Genomic DNA, 24,259 nt, shown 5'->3' with positions numbered 1-24,259 from the left:
TATGATAACCAAGGTTAGTCTGCTGTATATAAATAAACCTTTCGTGCAAAGTAAGGAAAGTGCATTGTCACTTCAACTTCAAGTTTGTCATTACAGACTATGCATGATGCAGTGATGGAGATTGTTTTGCAAGTAGACCAATAAACATCTCGCATGTTATACAAGACAGTAAAAGGTGTAGTGTTACATAGGAAGATCAATATGCATGGACCAAAGACAATATACCGTATATATGCAAGCAATAGTTGAATTTTGTGGACCAATTTTTAGGGTAAAATTTAGGGGGTCAACTATTACACGCACACCGTTTTTGACCATGCTACATACCTGCATTGTTCGAGATATCGGGAGCTGAGATGGGCAGGTGGTCGGGGCCAGGTGGGGTATGGGTGGCCTGAGCCGAGGTGAGATTCCACGGATGGGGCAACAGGTGTTCCAGTAGGCAGGTGGCCTGAGCCAAAAATAAGGTGGGGGGAGGGGGAAGAAGGTCTTTTACACATGATATTTGGAAAATAACAGAGTTTTTGGCCAAAAATGGGGGTGGGGGTTGCTCAACATTTCATTACACACGTATATAGTGATTTTATAATTTGAGGTTCATTCAGGAGCCTGACAACAGCATGAAATAAATTGTCCTTGTGGTGCTTTATTTCATACCTGTGAATCTTCTTCCTTATGGGTATGATGGGGGAAGAGTGCAGCCAGGCTGGAACAAGCCCTTTAATACACTAGCTGCTGTTTCAAGACAGCAAGAGTTATAGATGGAGTCGACGGAGGGATGTGTGGAGCACCTTGGGTGGAGCAGTCACTGGGCAACACAGTGATGCACCCTTACAGGATGCTTCCAGTGATGCACCTGCAGAAGTTCTCTAGTCTTGAAAGAAGTTGTGGTCCAGACACCAAGCCACAAGTCTCTGTATCTCTCTCTTCAGTACTCAATATCACTGTTGTTAGAGATCCTGCCGACAATGGTGATGTCATGCACAAATTTACAAATGGAGTTGGAGCAGTGTTTCATCATCCAGTTGTGGGCACACAGGGAGGATAACAGAGGACTGGAAATGCAGCCTTCTGGGGTTGATGATGATTGTGGATGTGTTGCTGTCACCAATCCCCACAAATCCAATTGCAGAAAGGAGTGTTGAGCCCAGGTCGCATTGCTCAAGGCTCATTTGTTTGGAACTATTGTGTTGAGCTGTCGTCAATAAGAGTCTGATGTAGTCTCACTCGACTCTTTTTTGAACACTTCTACAGAAATTGATTTTTATTCACTATTTTAATAGTTTGAGAAAGATAAACATTTAATTCAGCATCTTTTATGACATATAAAACTCTGTTTGGGAAATAAAGAACTTTTGAAGTTGTCATTGTTGCAAATGTGACTGCCAATTACCACAACAAACATCAATGATATCATGTGTTAGTTATTGACTGCAAGAAGAAAAAAAGTGAGCCTGATTACTTGAAGCTCCCTGGAACCTTATACAAGAGAAAAACTGAGGCCTGGGTCAGTGGAGCGCTCAGTAAGGCAACTGTGTGTTGAGCTAGATCCTCTCTGCTCAATCTGAGTGCCATTTGATCCATAACTTTGCTGCATGAAAAGTTACTTCACTCCTGTATGATAATAAATTTCAAACCAGTTTTGATGAAACCCTACTGAAAGCCTCAGACAGAGCCGGAAGGTGCAATTCAAAATGAGTCAAATTATTAACAGGATTAACACCCAGTGCAAAATAATCAGTATCACAACTAAGACATCCAGAAAACAATACTGACCAGATCCAATCAAACATCCTTTGTAAATTTGTAATCTATCACTTAAGAATTAGATAACAAATTTACACAGGGATAAGAGTTGGACTCACAGAGGTGTCTAAATATATCCCATTTCTGTGTTCAATTTACATCAATTTTCAAGGTGCTTAAGATGAAATGCTCACATGCGTATTCTGGATCTTATCACAGATGGCACATTGAGATTCAACATTCCTACATGTCTATTTGCATATTGAACAGGAGTGGCAATGGCATTGGGTTTGTTTAAAAAAAACAACCACTCATCTCAGATTCAAAGGTCATTCCACTGTGACCATATGCATGAATGTTTCTTAAACTTCGCATAGATAAAAGCTTCAGCACATCATTACCTGCACTCAGAAAAAAAAGTATGACATAGGATGCCACCATTATGCCAATCAATGATGCTCCATTTCTCAACAGTGCTCCCAAAACAACCTTTGGAAAGTCCTTCAAAGAACTGACACAACCAAGTTAACATGGTGAAGTTTCACAACGTCATGAATCAAGCCTAGGTAGCAGAGAAGTCAAAAACAGTTTGGCGATGCCATTTGCTTAATTAGATTCATGCACAGCATTACAGCTCTCAATCTGGTCCTAATCTTTCATGTTTCCTTAATAGGCAGACAGGTTATAAAACCTACCAAATTTCCACACCTACATTCAATGGTATTTCAGAGAATTTAAATATCGACCTCTTTAACTATTCAGCCTTGATAAGCTGACTCATACTCCAAGGGCCCCAAGGCCAAAATGTTGGCTGCCCTTCACTTCCTATGAATGAGTTTTTCCCCACACATTTGTGTATTGCATCTGCAGACTTCCCCATCAACAGGACAATTTCTCCAATGTCCAAATAAAATAACAAAATTTCACCTTCACAACACAGAAAATAATTGAAAGATTACGTTAAAAAAGCAGCATTTCTCAAACTGTGGCCTGCTGACCAATGATGGTCTGTGAATTCATTCTAGGACTGGTCCACATCAATGCTGTGAAGAAAATGTTACTGATGTAATAAATATAATGGGAAAAGTGCTGTAAAACTGAGAAAAACACACAAAAAAAACCCCAAAATAAAAATGCTGATAGTGTTTCTGCCAAACAGTGGTTCTCAACCTTTTTCTTTCCACTCATAGAACCATTTACGGAGCGGGAGCAGGCCATGTTGGCCTTTCGAGTCCGCACCGGTTCACTGATTTTGTGCGCCCTCTTACCACTTTAAGTAATTCCGAGGCCACCAGTGCCTCTGTGATTAGCAAGGGATTGCTTAAGGTGGTATGTGAGTATATGAAGCTTGAGAACCACTGCTCTAGACCCAATTGCTACTGAAATATTTTGCTTGAGAAACATCACCATTGGCCCATTTCCTTTGGAGTGATGAAACCATGCACATAACGAGTCAATTAGGTACGATTCAAACAGTGCCAAGAGTAGGCTTTCATTTGGCTATTAAGAGACTGAAATTGGCTGAGCTTCCACAATTGCAGAAGAAAGGATAGAATTGCTCATCTCCCGTCACTTTCCCATCATTTCAGTTGTTGGAGAATTTATATAACAGCCTTGGAGCAGTCTCAGAGTGACAACTCATCCGTTTCTTCTCAAAGGACTGGATAAAATGTATCGACTTAAAACACCCACACATCGCAGAAAAATTCTAAAGCGGAGTATTTTTAATCAAGATGGAACCCGAAGCTTATCGACATTTTTCCAATAAAAGGCTGCTTAAAATGTGCACCCATGTCCACAAGAATGAAGTTGCAGAAGGAAACGGGTATTTCAGGACCAGCGCTTGGGATGCGCTCTTCGGATAGATGGGTGGGGGGTGGCGGATTATCGACAACTGATGCATTGCAAACTGTGCTTTCTTTCAAATTTCAGACAAAAGGTTGGTTCCTTTGTCTCGGAATCAGCTCCCGACAATTAAGAACGAGGAGTGGGCAGTCAGGACATCTGGTGCCGAGAGTTATTTTGTGACCACGTTTTAAGGCTTTGAAATCCTTGCACTGCCGAGTACATTTGCTTTCGCCCTGTGTGCGCCTGGTGAAACTGCAGTGATTATCCGTTCATCCCGGACCGCTAACCGCACTGCAGGCACCACCTTAATATTCCACACAGACCTAGAGGCAGCTCGTTATCTTTTTTTAAGGGGGGGGGGAGAAATATCCAGCTCTCCACTCGAACTTGCTGTTCGTAACCCACGCGAACTGGGCAAGTTTTAGCTGCGCGGACAATCCCGACCTCAAAATAACATGGAGTTTCACTCAACCCGAGATTGGGGACAAAACAGCCCCCCCCCCCCCACCCCCCCCAAGATGATGTGCAAACTCTGCAAAAATCAAACACGGATCGGTGGCCCTTTTAGTCTGATAAAAGAGAGCATCCTACTCAGAGAGGCAATGGAACAAGGTCCGTGTCCCAAAAGGCGAACTGGCGGTGATTCCGTATTCCGTAAACCCTTGGAAAAGGATGCATTGCTTTCTGTATCATTCTTTGCAACAGAAATCCCCATAGAGGTTGTACGATTAAAAAAAATAGATTCTGGAAGCAATGGATAAATGCAACCGAGATTATGGATGCAACTGCCCTAATCCGATCACAATCCTTTAGTCGTAAGAATTTAAAAAGAAAATACAATGGCAAAGACCATCAACAACTCGAAATAACATGAAATGTTGACTTTTGTTACTGGGAAGGGTCCACCGCGTGGAGAAAGGACACCCAGTGACAACATTGCTACCGCGCACCCGTCATCAGTGCCACAGTGACTCCGTGTGCCTCCCCCACGCCTCGAAGACAACGCACACTCCTACCAGCGAGCCGCTTTCCTCGGGGGCCCTGGTTTGATAGCTCTGCAGGGCCACGTTCGGTTCGTCCAGCAGTTCCAGCACCAAGCTCTGCTGAATGTGACGCACCGCCGAGCGCTTGCGGTCGAACATGCCGTGAGTGCCCACATCAGGGCTCCAGGTCGAGGCAGTTGGCAACAGTTCCACAGGTAATGGGGAAATCATTGGAGATAGCTTGTCCAAGACAGAGCGGGTTCTGCTCCGGAGCTACAAAAACATGGTGTGAAGTGGATGAAAGGAGTGTGGGGTTTCCCCAGACTCTGGGGTATTGCTGTCCCCTTGTAGAGCGACTAATGGATTGTCAGTTGCCACCCGGGAGCAGGCTGATTGACAGCTGGTGCTGCTCACTGAGTGGTTAACAGCGTCCTTGCTCACTGGGTGACTGGCAGCCCCTGCACAGAGGCTCGGGCTACTCGGCCCCGCTTCGCTCCCTTCTTCTACGGGAGGTGGGGAAAACTTCTTTTTAAAAACCCACCAGCGGTGATGTCATTGCCCCATTCAAATGAGCTTCTTGCGTGCGCGTCTTGGGCTTTTTAAGCTATAAAAAAAATCCTCCAAGTCGCAAAACCTGGGCTGGATTCCGCAAGACATTGAAATGGGATTTGGACGTCGTCTGTTTTTGCCGAAGTCAAAGAGTGACCTGAACCTGCTGCCCCTCTCCTCACGAGTCCCCATTCTTGGCAAAACAAAGTCGTGTCTTGCATTTAACAAAATGCTTCCAACCTATGGCCATCATTCAAAAGCTGGGAAAATCTAGCAAATGGTTATTGCACTGGGAGAAGGCAAGAATAGCACACGAGTCTACCTCTCCACCACCCAAAGGTTACCTTGACAGATGCCGGTGTTTCCTTTCGCCTTTATTTAATGCACACAATTGAAATTCCTCAGCTGCCGGAGTGCGGAGCGAATCCGGCTTCACTTGACTGGGGATGGATGGTGGGGAAGCGTCTGTATCAAGGAAAACCTGGGCACCATTCATTCACTCGGGCTGGAAAAATCACGAAGTTTTGAGATTAAACAAAGTTCTTGACTGGGGTGGGGTGGGGAAGGAATATTTGGCAAGGTTGAGAGAGTTTCCGTTTTAAGATAAACTTGGTTTATGATATGGAGAAAAGCTGGTACTGTGACATGTTCACTTTGATGACCTGTTGACTCAATGTTGTAAAATTCTAGGAGATTCTTCAGCCATGGACCCGTAAAGGAAAAGATTTTTTAAAATCCTATAATTCAATTTCCACTAGTTTGTGGGTATTGCAAACCATCATTATTGTTTAGCAAAATCAAAAATCAACCCCAAGCAAATCACACATCAATGTTCTAATTAATTTCCACAGGCAAGCTGATATATAAGAATATACTTAAATAGGCATCACAGCTCATATGGCATTGACATTAATCAGCAAGAGTGACCTACTCAATTTGGTTGAGACACTTCTTCGATTAAAAATGTTAACTCTGTAATTAGTTCATCTTAATAATATACAATTTTTTTATTTTCAATTAACCCTCCTGTCTATTTAGTAGAACTGGTAATTAGAGGGAGTTGGATTAAAAAGTTCTGTCAGACAATAAACGTAGGCCACAATTAACTGGGCAATTTTGTCTGAAAACTGAAAGGTTATGGTTAAAAAAACACATTTGAAACAATGTGCATTTTCACAGGGGCAAAGCTGTACTAATTTGTATACCAACAGTTTTTAATCCCCAATGATTGGAAGGCCCCAACATTCTGATTGGTGTTATCATATTTTACCATGGGATCTTTATCATACTCAACAAGAGGCCATTGGCAGCACTGATCGCATAATTGCTGGACACAGCGGGGTACAGGAACTGATCACGACCAGAACAGAGTTCAGAAATATCATGAGTGAAAAGACAGTTTTGGCTGTTATATACAGAACTCCATGAAGTATCCGGGATATGGACAACAAATTGGAACAGCAGATAGAAAAAGTGTGTCAGAAGGGCAATTGTCTTCGACTTCTAGCATGCTGCTAATAACTTCCACAGTGAAGAATGAGGCAAACTACTCATTTAGTTCTTTTGCCATCTTCTCGTCTCCCATTATTTGTAATTGTGGTGAGTTTTAACTTGGAAGATTGGGAAAACTAGGTTGGATCTGGACCTCAAGAGAGAATTTGTAGAAAGACTAAGAGATGGCTTTTGAGAGTCGATTGTTGATGAGCCCATGAGGGATTTGGCTGTACTGGATTGTGTGTTGTGCCATGCACCAGATGCGTAAAGGAACCATCAGGGAGTAGTGATCACAATATGATTATTCAATTTGAGATTTAACAAGAAAACTAATGTTTGATCTTTTGGTATTTCAGTGGAGGAAAGGGAATTACAGGGGCATGAGAGAGGAACTAACCAAAGTTGATTGGAAGGAAGCACTAGAGGGGAAGATGGTAGATCAGCAATGTATGGAGTTTCTGCAAGAAATGATGTGCATGATAAATACATACCAAAAAAAAGAGGAAATATTCAAATGGAAAGATGTCACAACTGTGCACGTGCATGTTATCTATGTGTAAGTTTAGAAAAGTTCTTTGATTCACTGTCTAATTTCACTTCTCATTCCTCCAAGTTTACTGGTTGCAAGCAATTCTTATACTGTGCACAGAAATTATCATTTATGAAGTTCACCAGGCTTTGATGCTTGAAAGGTAAATGGTTACCGCTCAGAATCAACAGGTTCTTGTTGGTTTTTGGAGAGAGATTTGTTGTTCGCTGGACACCTACAACTGATGCCTTTTAATCAGCCACTTCAGTATCTTGCCAAAGAAACTTGCCCCCTCAGGGTTCTCCAGATGATAACCTCTTTCTTTCAGGTCACTACAGAGTTCCTTTTTGTTTCACTTGAAATAAGTGAAACATTAGGCAACTAGTCCTCTCCTCTTGCATGAACCACAAGGGCTTTGACTAGGCTGAACTAAGTAGTCACAACTCATCTTCAAAATGGGGTTTTCCACAGGCTTACCAGCTGTTCTAATCCCAGCTGTTATTGCTGACTGTAAAACTGCAGAACTAAATTCTCTCTCTCTCTCTGAGAGATAGCCTTTTTGACTCCTGCTTGCAAAGCCACATGACCCTCTTAGAAAAGCAAGTTCTACTCCAGACAACCTGCAGCTCTGATGAGTTCTTTTGCCTTTTTGTAAACAACAATCCATTAGTGAAGTTTCTTGGGCACTCTCCAGAGCTTTTGCAAAGGCTCTTGGCACTGGCCTGTCTTGCATGAGCAGAGCTCCAGTATTTTAAATAAGATCTGTTTTAAAGTGTTTGTATGTAACCTACACTAAAAAAAAAACTGCCACTATTTATCTCCCAAAAACATATCTATATACAATACAAACACAACATAACCTGTTACACAAGCCAGAGTCTATTGATTCTTGCAAGATCATTACCAATGTCTCTACAATCTCTACTGCTACTTTTTTCAAGATCCTAATTTTGCAATCCATTTGATCCAGGAGACTTATCCACCCTTAGACTATTCAGCTTTTTGAGTACCTTCTCCCTTGAAATAGTAACTGCACTCATTTCCCTTTCCTGATTCTCTTTAACTTCTAGCATGCTGCTAATAACTTCCACAATGAAGAATGAGGCAAACTACTCATTTAGTTCCTTTGCCATCTTCTTGTCTTCCATTATTTGTCATTTCTAGTGATCCTCTATCTACTCTCACCACTTATTATTCTTTCTATACTTGAAGAAGCTTTTTGTATCCTCTTTGATATTATTTGCTAGATTTCTTTCATACTTCATATTTTCCTTCCCTGTGTTTTTAGTTACCTCCTGGAAGTATTTTAAAACTTCTCAATCCTCTGTCTTCCCCCTAATTTTTGCTTCCTTGTATGTCCTCTCTTTGTGCTTTCACATTGGCTTTGATTTCCCTTGTCAGCCACAGTTGTGACATCTTTCCATTTGAATATTTCCTCTTTTTTTGGTATGTATTTATCATGCACATTATTTCTTGCAGAAACTCCATACATTGCTGATCTACCATCTTCCCCTCTAGTGCTTCCTTCCAATCAACTTTGGTTAGTTCCTCTCTCATGCCCCTGTAATTCCCTTTCCTTCACTGAAATACCAAAAGATCAAACATTAGTTTCTCCTTTTTAAATCTCAAATTGAACAATCATATTGTGATCACTACTCCCTGATGGTTCCTTTACTCTAATCACATCTGATGCATGGCACAACACACAATCCAGTACAGCCAAATCCCTCATGGGCTCATCAACAATCGATTCTCAAAAGCCATCTCTTAGTCTTTCTATAAATTCTCTCTTGAGGTCCAGATCCAACCTAGTTTTCCCAATCTTCCAAGTTAAAACTCACCACAATGACCATACTATTGCCCTTCTAACACACCTTTTCTATCTGCTGTTGCAATTTGTTGTCCATATCCCGGCTATTTCATGGAGTTCTGTATATAATTGCCAAAACTGTCTTTTTACTCTTGATATTTCTGAACTCTGTTCTGGTCGTGATCAGTTCCTGTACCCCGCTGTATCCAGCAAGTATGTGATCAGTGCTATCGATGGCCTATTGTTGAGTATGATAAAGATCCCGTGGTAAAATTAGAATTAGAAGGGGGTGTAGATAGGTTAATTAAGTTAACAGTGGTAAGTTAAAGTGTGATCCTGTTTTCATGTTTAAAGATAGTTAAAAGCAACTTTTGTTTAAGTAACCATTTGTCTTGGTGATTATTATTGCTGCTGGGCTTTGGGGTCCTCTGGGCTCATAACACTTGCTTCTGGAGGACTGAAAAAAATCACAAATGTCACCCCACTATTAAAGAAGGGAGTGACACAGCAGAAAAGAAATTGTTGACCAGTTAACTTGGCGTCGCTGATTGGAAAGGTGTTGGAATCTATTGTAAAGGATGAGGTTACAGAGTACTTGGAGGGTCATGGCAGGGTAGGCCAAAGCCAACACGGTTTCATTAAGGGAAAATCATGCTTAACAAACCTATTGAAATTCTTTGAAGAAGTGACAAGCAGGCTGAATTAGGGAGATGCAGTGATGTGTATTTTGATTTCAGAAGGCATTTGACAAAATGAAGCACATGAGGCTATTTAACAAATTAAGAGCCCATGGTAAACAGAAACATATTACATGGGTAGAACATTGGCAGGAAGCAGAGAGTTGGAATACAAGGATCATATTCCGATTGGCTGCCAGTTGCTAGTGATGTTCCACAGGGGTTGTTTTTGGGGCCACTTCTTTTTATGTTGTATGATTTGGATTATGGAATTAATGATTTTGTGGCCATGTTTGTACACGAAGGTAGGTGGAAGAGCAGGTGGTGCAGACCATATATGGAGGCTGCAGAGGACTGAGATTGGGAGAATAGGCAGAACAGCAGCAAATGAAATACAATGTCTGAAAATGTATGGTCATGCACTTGGGTAGAAGAAATAAATGGGCAGTCCACTTACTAAATGAGAAAACTGAAAATTCCCATATGTAAGAGGACCTAGGAGTCTGTGGTGAGGAAGGCAAATGCAATGCTAATATTCATTTCAAGAGGAGTAGAATACAAGAGCAGGGGTGTGATGTTGAGGCACTGGTGAGAACTCACTTGGAGTATTGTGAGCAGTTTTTACCTCCTCATTTAAGAAAGGATGTGCTGATATCGGAGAAGGTGTAAATGAGGTTCACTAGGATGATTCTAGGGAAGAAATGGCTATCCCATTAGGAGCATTTGACAGCTCTTGGACTGTATTCACTGGAATTTCAGAGAATAAGGGGGAATCTTATTGTGACATTTTGAATGGTGAAAGTCGTGGACAGAGTAGATGTCCAAAGGTTATTTCCCATGATGGGAAAGTCTAGGACAAGAGGGCATAGCTTCAGGATTAAAGGGTGTCTGCTTAAAACAGACAGGTGTAGGAATTTCTTCGGCCAGAGTGTGGTAAATCAGTGGAATTTGTTGCCATAGGCAGTTGTGGAGGCCAGGTCATTGGGTATATTCAAAGCAAAGATTGATCGGTCCTCGATTAGCCAGTTCATCAAAGGCTAGAGGGAGAAGGCTGGGCAATGGGGCTGAGTAGGAAAATGGATCAGCTCATGATTGAATGCGGGCCAAACTCGATGAGCTGAATAGCCTATTTCTGATCCTATGTCTTATGGACTTGTGTTCCTAAGCTGCAGAAGATCATTAATGCTCCCCACAGCATCAAAAATTCCCTTTCTCCATGAAATCTTAGGAAGACAGCAAACATAGTGAAGGGCTCATCACGTGCCAAACACAGTGAAGGGCTCATCATGTCCCTAACATGCTCTTTTTCCTCATCAGGGATAAGAATCGCATGAGAAAGCACATACCAATAGGGTTAACGACAGTTTCATCTCCACAGCTTATCTTACTTTTTATTCTAACTCTGTAAATTGTACTCATCTACTATATACACTGTATGAGCATTAGGCATTACCAATCAGACTGCTCATTTCTTATAGTGCAAGATATAATGTGACAACTAATCCAACATTCAGAGCCTCCTAAGGAGTGATCTGAAACATTCATCTCTTCAGTTCTGCAACTAATTATCAACAAATGCTTTCCGCTCGAGTTTGGGGATTGAGGTTGAACCTTCTCCCTTGATGGGGGCTCAGCATGCTCCTACTAGAATATTACACAGACTGGAGTTTTCATGACATACAATTTCACATGCATCTTCACAAACAGAGGCCAAGGTTCCAGTGAAAGAAAAGTGCAACAACCTTTTCAAAACATGCAACTATAAATGTACACTGTGGAGTAATTGGTTTTTTTAATGCTTACAATTTTGGGATGTCTGCAAGGGACTTTTATATTTTTTTTCGTAAAAATCTAGGATTTTTGTCAACCAGAATTTTCCCTGGATCCAAATGGAAAAATATATACTGTATATCTATATTTTTCTTAAGTTTTTATTTCTGCATCATTATACTTTGTTGACTAGAAACTTCACATTTCAATTTGTTTTATCTTCATTCTTCCCCTTCACCAGGTTTTGTTGGAATCATTATTTTTTCCCTTATGTTTTTTTTTCTTTTCATGTTGACTCTTGCTTTCAGATGGAAGTGCCAAAGAGAAAGTATTTGGCCTGCAAATTTTGAAGACGTTATGTCTGGGAATAAATTCCAACTGGACTTTTGAGCCAAGTTTTGCAAACCTTTTGTATCTTGACAGTTTCACTCTCAACTGTTGCAACGATAAGACCTTTAGGCTGTGGGTGCTCACAACCTTCAACCAGTTCAATATTAGCTGTATTCATAATTGATTGAGGATGAATTTTTTTCAATCATTATTTTTAGGGACATTAAAGTTTTAGAGAACTGAACAAATCATAGAAATATCACAGAAGCAGTTTAGTCCTGTTCAGAATGCCATCACAACACTATATTTTGTAAGTTGCTATTCAATTGACTTTCAACTACCTTTCCTGGAGGATGCCCTGATCTTAGAAAACCACAGCATTGATAAAAAAGCTTTCTTTTTCTTGCACTGTTTTTATTCATTTTGAAATATGGTTTATATAAATGTTTGCACTGTGAATACTGCCTCGAAACACAAATTTTGTGACATGTTCAAGACAATAAATTCTGATTCTTTTCCCCTCACATATCCTTGTGTCTTTCACCCAAAGTTGTAATCTGCGCTATCTGATCTTTCAACCATAATCTCAGGGAAACATCTTCTCTCCTTTAATCCTATTAATAGTTGCTGTAATTTCAGACACCTCTTCTCAACTTTCCAGGGTAACAACCTCAGTTTCTCCAGTACATCCTTACAGTAAATGTAGTCTTGCAAATCATGTATATAGCATTTCACTATATATTGTATATTATACAAGAACAATAGTGGTTAAAGACGACTGAAAGGAACCAAATAACAAGTTTGATTGCAATCACTTTCTCCCTGGATGACCAGTAAACAGAAACAACTCCAGAGCTTCATCACCCATTTGAAAAAGAAATTCCAAAATATTCACCATTCTTTGTCTTCTATCATTGACCCCTTATCCCCAAACTGCAACTCCCAATTCTACAGATAGGAGAAACATCAGCTCTGTAAATGTCCTGTCATGCACTAGATTTTATTTTTACATATCTCTTAATGTTTTACGCTCAAGAGCACTGGTCCAGTCAGATTAATCTCTCCTTGCATGACATCCTGTTGTCCAGTGAAGAAAATCTTGTGAACTTCTGCATTCCCAAAAATATGTTCTTTACTTGACAGGGCAGTGTTAAACAGGAGGAAACACAAAATTCTACAGATGCAGAATGTGCTTCACTCCTGAGAACTGCAGGGGTATGAGATGTAAATAGGTGCTTGGGCAACACAGAGCTGGAGGGCCAAAGGTCTTGCTTTCATGCTGACTCAAGTACTTCGGATCAAGAGGCAACGAGATTAACAAGAACTAATGAGATTTCCTCATGAAATGTTTATGTTCAAATCTTCTGAAGTTTATGGGTGTTCCAAGAATATTCTGACATGCGTTTCCAAGATCGATCTCAATTTACTGAATAATTTTTAATGTTTTGTACTTTTCAACTTCAAGGTATTGCAAAACACTTTATCCGAAAAACACACTTTACTGTCGCAAAGGCACACGAACTGATTTGTGCACATGAAGGAATTAGAGCAACAATGGTGCAGCCTCACAGCCCCAGCAAACAATATTCAGTCTTGACCTTGGGTACTGTCTGTGGGGAGGTTTCACATGGTTTGCTCCATGTTCTCTGGTTTCTCCCAAAGCTGATTTGGTGCTGTAAAAATGCCACTTGTGTGTAGCTGAACAGTGGAATTTGGGTGAGTTAATGGACAATAAAGGTGGCATTAAGTGCAGTGAGGGCTGTTTGATGGTCAGCCTGGAGTTTATGGACCAAAGGGCACATTTCCATGATGTACGGTTAAGACCCAGAAACAACATGATAATGACCAATAATCCGCTTTGGTGATGGTCGAAAGAAGACTCAAATATTGGGCTAAAGCACAAATGTCTGCAGACACTGTGATTGAAGTAAAAACACAATGGTAGAAAAATTAAGCAGGCCAAGCAGTGTACTTTATATAGCAAAGATAAACATACATAGCCAACATTTGGGCTTGAGCCCTTCATCGGTGTATGAGCAAAATATAGACGGGCGACACAAAAGACAGAAGAAAAATAAATACATAACTATGTCAAAAGTGGACTGTTAACCCGTGAGTAAAATTGTTCTTTCAATATCATGGAACGTTTTACATTATCTACACAAAAATACACCATGCAGCACCAAGGACAAGTTACCCTAACTCAGTCTAGAGGAAGAAAAAGCAGCACAAAACTGCAACTAAGCAACCATCAATGCAGCAAAGGAAAAACAGAAGCCATGTACTGCGAGCAACCATACTTAGTACAATCAGCCTAAATTGTGTGTTCATTCTCTGGATTGGGACCAAAGTGGAAAATGCTGCCATTCTGCCGAGTCGTAGGTTCAGGCAGAAATGCTGTCATGCAAATTTAAAAGAAAAGTGTGATTATTCACCAAACTCCATGCCAACCAAGCTAAATTGGACTTTCACTTGAGGTTGAATCATAGGACTCATCTGCTGCTATTCTTACACAGGAAACAGGTGTCAAAACTACTCATTGGATTGACTCAGCATGCGGAAACTCCCTCATACAGCACTTCATTCAGTTCCTTGTGAGGGAACAAAATAAAAGATGACCAGTTGAAACAATTCTAAAAAATGTCTGTCGCAAATAACCATTCAGATGGAAGAGCTCAAAGGAAAAATACGAAAACTATCCCAATTTTTAATACAAAACAGAATAGATCTAGGAGCTGCTCTGAACAGAGAACATGAACACCCAAATTTAAACAGAGTGGTTGAATATAAGCCCAGTAATAAGGAGTGCATTTGAATGGTTTAATGGTGTTATTTTTCCCAATCCAGTTAGTGTTCTGACTACTTAAAAACAAACTGCTGGAGGAACTCTGCAGATTGAGGAACCTGGTGGGGTGTGGGAAAATGATGGTGGCGGTGGGAGGCAGAGAAAATCGTCAACACCAAGTCAAGACTCTGCCTCATGATAGAGTGGAGGGAGAAGATGGACCACATTAAAAAAGAAGGGAGGGATAACCGAGAACAGTAGGTGATAGATACATAACATTCGGATGAATGATGGCATACAAATGGAGCCACTGATAAGGAAAGGGTGAAACAGCTGCTGGGAGATGACATGCGAGAACACAAAAGGTGAGCGGTGCTAGATCTGATAAGGGAAATCATAATAAGAACCCATTAAGGGGAAGAATTGAAGAGCAAATGTCATTTTCTTTGCATTTGAAAATGGTTCCCTTCTTTTACAAACATCTACAAATGACATTTGCTCTTCAATTCTTTCCCCTAATGGCTTCCATTATGACTTGTAGGGAAAAGGGGATCTCGTGGGTGAAATGTGTGAGTAGTAGGTGGTTACCACTAGAAGCAGGTAGAGTGGCAAGAGAAAGGGAAAATGAGAAGAGCAGAAGAAGTGGACCAGAATGAGAGGGCGAGAACAAGGATCCTCTGAACTTGATAATTTCAGTGTTCGTACTACTGGGTTTACACTAACCAAGCACAATGAGGTGTTGCTGTCCGAGTTTGCATTGGGCCTCATATGACAGTAGAAAAGAAAAAGGACAGATTTGTCAGTATGGAAATTAAGGGTTCAAAATGGCACATAGCCTGGAGATTGCAGACGGAATACCCACAGTGGTATCTCAAGCTCCTGGTTGCATGCCCTGTAAATCTGTCTTCTAGTCTGCACGCGGTCTCACTGATGTAGAGCAGGTTACATAAAGAGTACTGAATGCTCTATGAATAGAGGTGTATGCACATTTTCCTCATCTGAAAGTTGCTTGGGATGGCGGTGAGGCAAAAGATGTACAAGCCAATGTTGCCCCTTCTGCAAGTGCCACAGGTCAGGGGAAGGAAAAACCTGACCAGGGAATCACAGAGCAAATGGTCACTCTGGAAAGATAAAACTGAAAATCATGGTTTGTAATGGGATTCCAAAAAGATTTGTAAGGAATTGGGTGCAGACTGATAAATCAGCAATAGTTTTGAGTGTTATGTATGTGGTGTGTTGCAATTTACAACTCTGATCATTTCTGTAATAATGGACAGTGAAACAACATCATAGTTTGAAGGACCTGAAACTATACAGTTTTATCTTTTTTTTCCCCTTATCCTCTTCCCCACAATCTGGAATTTTACAGATGCAAAGAATGGGAAAATTCAGGGATTAAAAAAAAGGTACAAAAATGCTTTGGAAAATATACAAATAAAGCACTAATTAAAAATGTAATGCTCCACCCAACCATTTTACTCTCAAATTCAACAACATGCAAAAATTAAGCATTAAGTTTTGAGTTAGACTGTTTACTTAACACTAAATGCAATATCTGTATTTAAAAAGTTACAGAGATGATGACTTTTAGTCATTTTTCTATTTAAGCAGCAAGCTTGCCAAGATTTTGATGATATTACAAGACCAAATATTAATATGAAAAACATCTCACCATGACCTTTCCAATTTCTATTCAGTGCTTGGTTTTCCTCTTCAGCTTGGGTGGTCCTGCTCTTTTTTTTTCTTTTTTTAAAATTTTTTATTTTTCACACCATAAATCACGTTAGCCATGATATACACTTTTTCTTTTTCACACATATACAGTGACTTTTTCTCCCCCCCCCCCCCCTCCTCCCAAGCCACCCCCCCACCCCCCTCTCATCCATTTTAGGTATACAATCTAGGTTGCATTAAGCCAGTCAGACAATGTTGTCATTCAACAAAAATACACCACCAGAAATTCTACTGAGTCCATTCTTTTCTTTTCTTCTCCTTCCATCAACTTAGGTAATGTTTGTTCCCGGTAGGTTTTCGCTATTGTATTTAATGTAAGGCTCCCATACTTGTTCGAATATTTCAATATTATTTCTTAAACTATATGTTATTTTTTCTAATGGAATACATTTATTCATTTCTATATACCATTATTGTATTTTCAAATTATCTTCCAATTTCCAGGTTGACATAATACATTTTTTTGCTATGGCTAGGGCTATCTTAACAAATCTTTTTTGTGCATCTTCCAAGTCAATTCCAAATTCTTTATTTTTTATGTTACTTAGGAGAAAGATCTCTGGATTCTTTGGTATATTGTTTTCTGTTATTTTATTTAATATCTGATTGAGATCATCCCAAAATTTTTCTACTCTCTCACATGTCCAGATTGCATGAATTGTTGTTCCCCTTTCTTTTTTACATCGAAAACATCTATCAGATACTGTTGGGTCCCATTTATTTAACTTTTGCGGTGTAATGTATAGTCTGTGTAACCAATTATATTGTATCATACGCAGCCTCGTATTTATTGTATTTCTCATCATTCCAGAACATAATTTCTCCCATGTTTCCTTTTTTATCTTTATATTTAAACTTGTTCCCATTTTTGTTTAGTTTTACCATTTGTTTCCTCATTCTCCTTTTCTTGCAGTTTAATATACATATTTGTTATAAATCTTTTGATTAACATTGTATCTGTAATCACATATTCAAGGTTACTTCCCTCTGGTAAACTCAAATTGCTTCCTAATTTATCTTTCAAGTAGGATCTCAGTTGGTAATATGCCAGCGCTGTATCTCCAGTTATATTGTACTTATCTCTCATTTGTTCAAAGGATAAGAATCTACTTCCTGAAAAACAATTTTCTATTCTTTTAATCCCTTTTTTTTCCCATTTTCTAAAGGAAAGGTTGTCTATTGTAAAAGGGAGTAGCTTATTTTGCGTCAATATTAGTTTTGGTAATTGATAATTTGTTTTATTTCTTTCTACATGAATCTTCTTCCATATATTGAGGAGATGGTGTAATACTGGAGAAGTTCTATGTTGTACCAATTTTTCATCCCATTTATATAATATGTGTTCAGGTATCTTTTCCCCTATTTTATCTAATTCTAATCTCGTCCAGTCTGGTTTTTCCCTTGTTTGATAAAAATCTGATAGGTACCTTAATTGTGCGGCTCTATAATAATTTTTGAAGTTTGGCAATTGTAAGCCTCCTTGTTTATACCATTCTGTTAATTTATCTAGTGCTATCCTCGGTTTCCCCCCTCTCCATAAAAATTTCCTTATTATTTTCTTTAACTCTTTGAAGAATTTTTCTGTCAGTTGTATTGGCAATGCCTGAAATAAGTATAGTATCCTTGGAAAAATGTTCATTTTAATACAGTTTATCCTTCCTATCAGTGTTAGTGGTAGCTCTTTCCAATGCTCTAAATCGTCCTGTAATTTTTTCATTAGTGGATTGTAATTGAGTTTATATAATTGGCCTAGATTTTTGTTTATTTGTACACCTAGGTATCTTATTGCCTGCATTTGCCATCTGAATGGGGATTCCTTCTTAAATTTTGAGAAATCCGCGTTATTCATAGGCATTGCTTCACTTTTATTTACGTTTATCTTGTATCCCGACACTTCTCCATATTCCTTCAATTTCTTATATAGTTCTTTTATTGATAGTTCTGGTTCTGTTAAGTACACTATCACATCATCCGCAAATAGACTGATTTTATATTCCCTGTCTTTTATTTTTATTCCTTTTATATTATTATCTATTCTTATCAATTCTGCTAGTGGTTCTATAGCTAGCGCAAACAATAATGGTGATAGTGGGCATCCCTGCCGCGTTGATCTGCTTAAGTTAAATTGCTTTGATACATGTCCATTTACTGTCACTTTCGCTAACGGTCCCTTATATAATGCTTTAATCCAATTAATATACTTCTCCGGTAAACTGAATTTTTGCAATACTTTGAACAAATAATTCCATTCTACTCTGTCGAAGGCCTTCTCTGCGTCTAAAGCAACTGCTACTGCAGGTGCTTTATTTCCTTCTACTGCATGAATTAAGTTAATAAATTTACAAATATTGTCTGTTGTGCGTCTTTTTTTGATAAATCCAGTTTGGTCTAAATTTACCATTTTCGGTACCTGTTCTGCTAATCTGTTTGCTAATAGTTTAGCTATTATCTTATAATCTGTGTTTAGCAAAGATATTGGTCTATATGACGCTGGTGAGAGTGGATCTTTCCCTTGTTTTAGTATCACTGTAATTATTGCTGTTTTACATGAATCTGGTAAGTTTAGTGTCTCATCGATCTGGTTGATTACATCCAGGAGGGGCGGTATTAATAGGTCTTTAAGAGTGAATAGAGACAATGTGCATACGTGAAAGTATCTGTAATTAGAGGAAAATATAGATAGTATAGACAAGAATTAATAAGGGAAGGTAATGGAATAGAGAGAATAAGGAGGGAATTAAAAGAGTGACCTTTGTGACATATGAAAAGTGAAATCTTTTCTGGGGGGGCTGGGTGGGGGAAAAGAGCAGTCACTGCAAAATCAGTTGACGCTTGCGAGTGGATTCGCAAATCCAAATGGAGAGGGGAGATGTGGTTGTCCGACAAGGGATAAAGGACAACTCAGGAGGGGAAGGGGAGATTGGGGATAAAGAAGATAGAAATAGGAGAATAAGGAAAATGTTGGATGTTGTAGGAATGTTGTCTTGTAAAGAGTTGAAAATAAGAAAACAGAAATGGAAAAGGAGGAAAGGTAATGATGGAAAAACGGAAAGAGAAGATAAACAAAATATAAATTGGGTGGTCCTGCTCCATGAAGGAAGAAAATGAGATTGGATAGACTGCAACTTCTCTCCCAAAAGCATAGGAGGTGAAAGACTGACCTTGTATTAGATGTGTTAAATCATGAAGCATGGATAAGGAGACCATTCGTAGTCTTTTTGTTTCTCCCTGGGTAGGAGAGTCTAAAACTAGGAGGCATACGTTTAAAGAAAGGGATATAAGCTTTTAAAAATGAACCAGAGGGTTCAACATTTCCACACAGGGGATAGTGAGCATATGTAACATGCAGAAAGAAAGTGGTTGAGGTGGGTGTAATTGTGACATTTAAAAGACACTTATAGAACAGGTTTATGGACAAAAAGGGTTTACATGGATTTGGGGAAAATTCAGGCAAATAATAAGAGCTCAGATAGATAATCTGATTGGCAGGGATGAGTTGAGTCAAAAGGCTCATTTCCATGCTGTTCGGGTCCATGATGCAACCAGTCAAGTTGCTTTTTATTGATCTTATTTTATCAACTCTAATGTTAACTGCTACTCCAGTTATGGTGACTCTAAAATTCATTAAAAGGCAGTAGTGGTAGTAATATGTTCAGACTTGGCCTGCCATTCACTAAGATCATAGCTGATATTTGTATGTTTGTGTCACCACCTTTGATCTTGCATCTGTCTACATTGATGGAGGTGGAGAGAGTTAGTCCTTTCAAGTTCCTGGGAGTCCACACATCAAGGCAGCACATCAAGGCAACTCATGAAGAAGGCACACCAAATCCTCTATTTTTGAAGTCTGAAGAGATTTGAATACTCTATCAAACTTCTGCAGGTGTACAGTGGAAAGTATACTGATTGGTTGCATCCTGGCCTGGCTCAGTAATTTGAGCACCCAGGAATGCAGAAGGTAGCAAATGTAGCCAAGCTTCCCATCACAGGGTCTGACCTGACACCAATTAAAGAAATTCATGTGAAGCGCTGCCTCAAAAAGGCAGCCAACATCTTATAGGATCCCCATTATACTGGTCACAGCCTCTCTTTGCTGCTACCTGTGCACAGGCCCAGAGATGGAGGTACAGCATCTCTGATTAAAGAACAGTTTTTGTTCTCCAACAGCTATCAGGCTTTTGACCCACCTCTTCCTGTCCTAATCATAAAATACTCCAACACCACAAAACAACCTGTCTGAACTAGGGAACTGCTACTTTTTTCACTTTGCACTACAGTAACCATGAATATTATCTGATTATATTTATTATCCATTGTTTATTTAATATCTATTATTTATGTATTATCTCTTCCTGTATAATATGTACACATTTTATTTTGACTGACAGTCCCTGTATGTTGTTGAAGGAAGCTGTAGCAACCAGCAGAAACCCATACAGACATGGGGAGAATGTACAAGCTCCTTACAGACAGTTCTGAATTAAAACCCTGGATACTGGCACTGTAACAGCATTGCGCTAACTGCCTGGCTAACCGAGGTTCCCAAATACTATGGGGAGTTGCCTTTTTAAAAAAAAAACCCTTGTTGTGTATCTTTTCACTTGTGTATATGATAATAAATTCATCATTAACTCGGTGAAGCACTGATTTCATATTCAAGAGCGGACCCACTGGAAGTGGTAACGCTCCTGGCTTGTCAGATGCAATTAAGATGGTCCTAAAATTGTCTTTTTGAAGCAGGCAGGTTTCACAGCACAAGACAGGCCTCGAGGCCACAGGAAATCCAAGGATCTTCAGCACACGGATGATATTAAGTGGAAAATGTCAACACTGGTCAATTCTGCAGCTGCAACAAATTGTAGGGTTGCAGCAGGAAGCCTTCATTCTGCTTCAGGCCTGTATATTTCCTAATTAAAGAATGGTTTCTGCTAATATATACCCCCAACAAATAAAGTGGCCTCATCTTCACATCCATCTTTACAAGTTCCACTATTTCTCATGATTATTGCTTACAAGAAGTGAAACCTTTATTAGCTAGCCATAGAACATTACAGCACAGAAACAGGCCCCTTCTGCCCTTCTAGTCTGTGCTGAAGCATCTTTTGTTTGCCTAGTCCCACTGACCTGCACCCTTGTCCATAGTCCTCTATACTTCTCCCACCCACTGTTCAAATTCTTTTTAAATGTTAAAATTGAGCCCACATTCAGCAACTCACTGGTCGCTCGTTCCAGATTCCCATTACGTTCTGTGTGAACAAGTTCTCCCTCATGTTCCCCCTAGAAATTTCCCCTTTCACCCTTAACCCATGACCTCTGGTTTGTATCTCACCTACCCTCAGTGGAAAAGGCCTAACTACATTTACTCTGTTTATCCCCCTCATAATTTTAAATACGTCTATCAAATCTCCCTACATTCTTCTTATGCTCCAGAGAATAAAGTCCTAACTTGTTTAACCTTTCACTGTAACTCAGTTCCTGAAGTCCAGGCAACATCCTAGTAAATCTCTCATCTCTTTCTTTCCTTATTGACATCTTTCCTGTAGTTAGGTGACCAAAACTGCACACAATACTCCAAATTTGGCCTCACCAATGTCTTATACAACTTTACCATAACATCCCAACTCCTATACTCAATGCTTTGATTTATGAAGGCCAATATACCAAAAGCACTCTATCCTAACCACCTGTGACACCACTTTCAGGGAATTATGTATCTGTATTCCCAGATTCCTCTGTTCTACCACACTTCTCAGTGTCCTACTATTTACCTTGTATGTCCTTTCTTTGTTTGTCCTTCCAACATGCAGCACCTCACACTTGTCTGCGTTAAATTCCATCTGCCATTTTCAGCCCATTTTTCCAACTGGTCCTGATCCCTCTTCAAGCTTTGAACACCTTTTATGCTGTCAACATTGCCTCTAATCTTTGTGTCCCCTGCAAACTTGCTGATACAGTCTACCACATTATCATCCAAATCATGGACATAGATGACAAACAATAATGGTCCCAGCACCAAACCTTAAGGCACACCACTAGTTGCAAGCCTCCAGTTTGAGAAGCAATCATCCACCACTACTCTCTGGCTTTTCCCATCCAGCCACTGCCAAATCAGTTCACTTCTTCACTATGAATAACTAGCATCTGAATCTTCCTTAATAACCTCCTATGTGGGACCTTGTCTTACTAAAGTCCATGTAGACAACAACCACAGCCCTTCCTTCATCAACTTTCATGATAACCTCGAAAAACTCTAAAGATTAGTTAAACATGGCCTACCACACACACACACACACACACACACACACACACACACACACACACACACACACACACACACACACACACACACACACACACACACACACACACACACACACACACACGTTGACTATCCCCAATCAGTTTCTGGCTATCCAAATAATTGTATATCCAATCTTTTAGAACATTTTCCCATAAACCATGCTCTGGTTTCTCTTCAGATCGTATAAATCTTTCACCTTTTACTAAAGAACATCTTCCAATACTTTACCTTTTACTCATGTCAGGCTCACTGTCCTATAATTTCCAGGGTTACTTTTGGAGGCTTTTTTAAACAATGGAACAACATGTACTACCCTCCAATTCTCAAGGACCCCACCCATGGCTAAGGACATTTTAAATATTTCTGCCAGAGCCCCTCCAATTACAGGTACACAATCCTTTATCTGGACATCTAAAATCCGAAAGCTCCAAAATCCAGCAAGTGGGGAGAGTGGTGGCAGCGCAAGTCAGGCAGGTGAGGGAGAGAGACCGACAGCATGAGTCAGGTTGGCGAGCGACGGGGAGAGACAGGCGGCATGAGTCGGGCGGGTGAGAGACCGGCAGTGCGAGTTAGGCGGGTGAGGGGGAAAGACGGGCGGGCGAGAGACCAGCAGCGCAAGTCGGGTGGGCAAGGGGGGGGAGACCGGCAGCGCGAGTTGGGCGGGAAAAGGCGGGGAGATGGCAGCACGACTGGAAGGGGGTGGGGATGGATATGGCAGCACAATTCGGATGGGCTTAAATCTGGCTTTCCGAAATCCGGAAAAATCTGAAATTCGGAACATACTGTCCCCCAAGGATTCCGGATAAAGGATTGTGTACCTGTACTACATTAGCCTCCTTCAAGATCTGAGGGAATATCTTCTCAGGCCCTGGGGATTTATTCATCCTTATTTGCTTTAAGACAGCAAGCATTTCCTCCTTTTTAATCTGTATGGGTTCCATGACTTCACTGCTTGCTTTCCTTCCTTCCCATGTCTCTGTGCCTCTTTCCTAAGAACTACCCAATTAGATGTTCCACACTGCAGATTTCTCCTGTATTTATCCATCTCCCTCATCTCAGCAGTTCACCATTGATCCTGACAATTACTGCTATCTTCTTATTCCAGCACATTTCAAACCAATTCAAATATTCAAGTAGGTCAATAGCCATTTGAGTTATTTAGCAAAACATCTGACTATTGGTTAGATTTCAAAATTTTAGTTACTTTCTTTAATATATAGGAACTAGTAAAGCTTGTGGGAGTATTTGAGCTAAATTATTTTGCATAATGGATCTGGAAAAGCTTTATCTTTTCTGTTTAAAAAATGTCAAGGTGACTACAAAGGACAAAAAATTGCAGATCAGTTTATTACTTCACATTTATTTGTTCAGAATGCTAAACCTCGTTTGTTTTTATTCTCAATTATTCAAAGTAATCAGTTTGAAATTATACATACTAAATCACAGCTGCATACAAATGAAAAATAACAGCAGTTTCCATCAAAGTGCCTGGAAGATTTAATGTAAAGTTATAATTTCAATGCAAAAGTTCAAAACTTGCATTTGATTTAAAGAAAAATACCCTTCTGGGTGAGTGGGAGTGGTCACTGTTCAAAAACCTCTGCTATTATTAAGAAGGAAAGACAAATGTTATATTGGCAAAACAAATTTCTCCAGACCAGGTACAATTCTTTTTACAAATGCCTATTGTAAACTGATCACAG

The 24,259-nt window shown here is 39.9% G+C and overlaps 1 protein-coding gene across 8 annotated transcripts in view; it reads right to left on the bottom strand.

Annotated features, from left to right (window-relative positions):
* rgl1 (ral guanine nucleotide dissociation stimulator-like 1) overlaps positions 1–24,259 on the bottom strand; it is a 301,930-nt gene that overhangs the window by 118,825 nt on the left and 158,846 nt on the right. The window contains exon 1 of one of the 8 annotated variants that reach the window (XM_069937509.1): positions 4,611–5,073. The exons of 6 other annotated variants lie outside the window; for them this stretch is intronic. In XM_069937509.1, the coding sequence (XP_069793610.1) occupies positions 4,611–4,808 (198 nt within the window). In that variant the 5' untranslated portion in view covers positions 4,809–5,073. Of the gene's footprint in view, positions 1–4,610; positions 5,074–24,259 lie in introns of those variants that run through there. One more of the 8 variants, XM_069937499.1, reaches the window with a different exon arrangement.

This window comes from Narcine bancroftii, chromosome 5 (genome assembly GCF_036971445.1).
Source record: "Narcine bancroftii isolate sNarBan1 chromosome 5, sNarBan1.hap1, whole genome shotgun sequence".
NCBI lineage: Eukaryota > Metazoa > Chordata > Chondrichthyes > Torpediniformes > Narcinidae > Narcine > Narcine bancroftii.
This window is presented reverse-complemented; position numbering and strand designations above follow the sequence as displayed.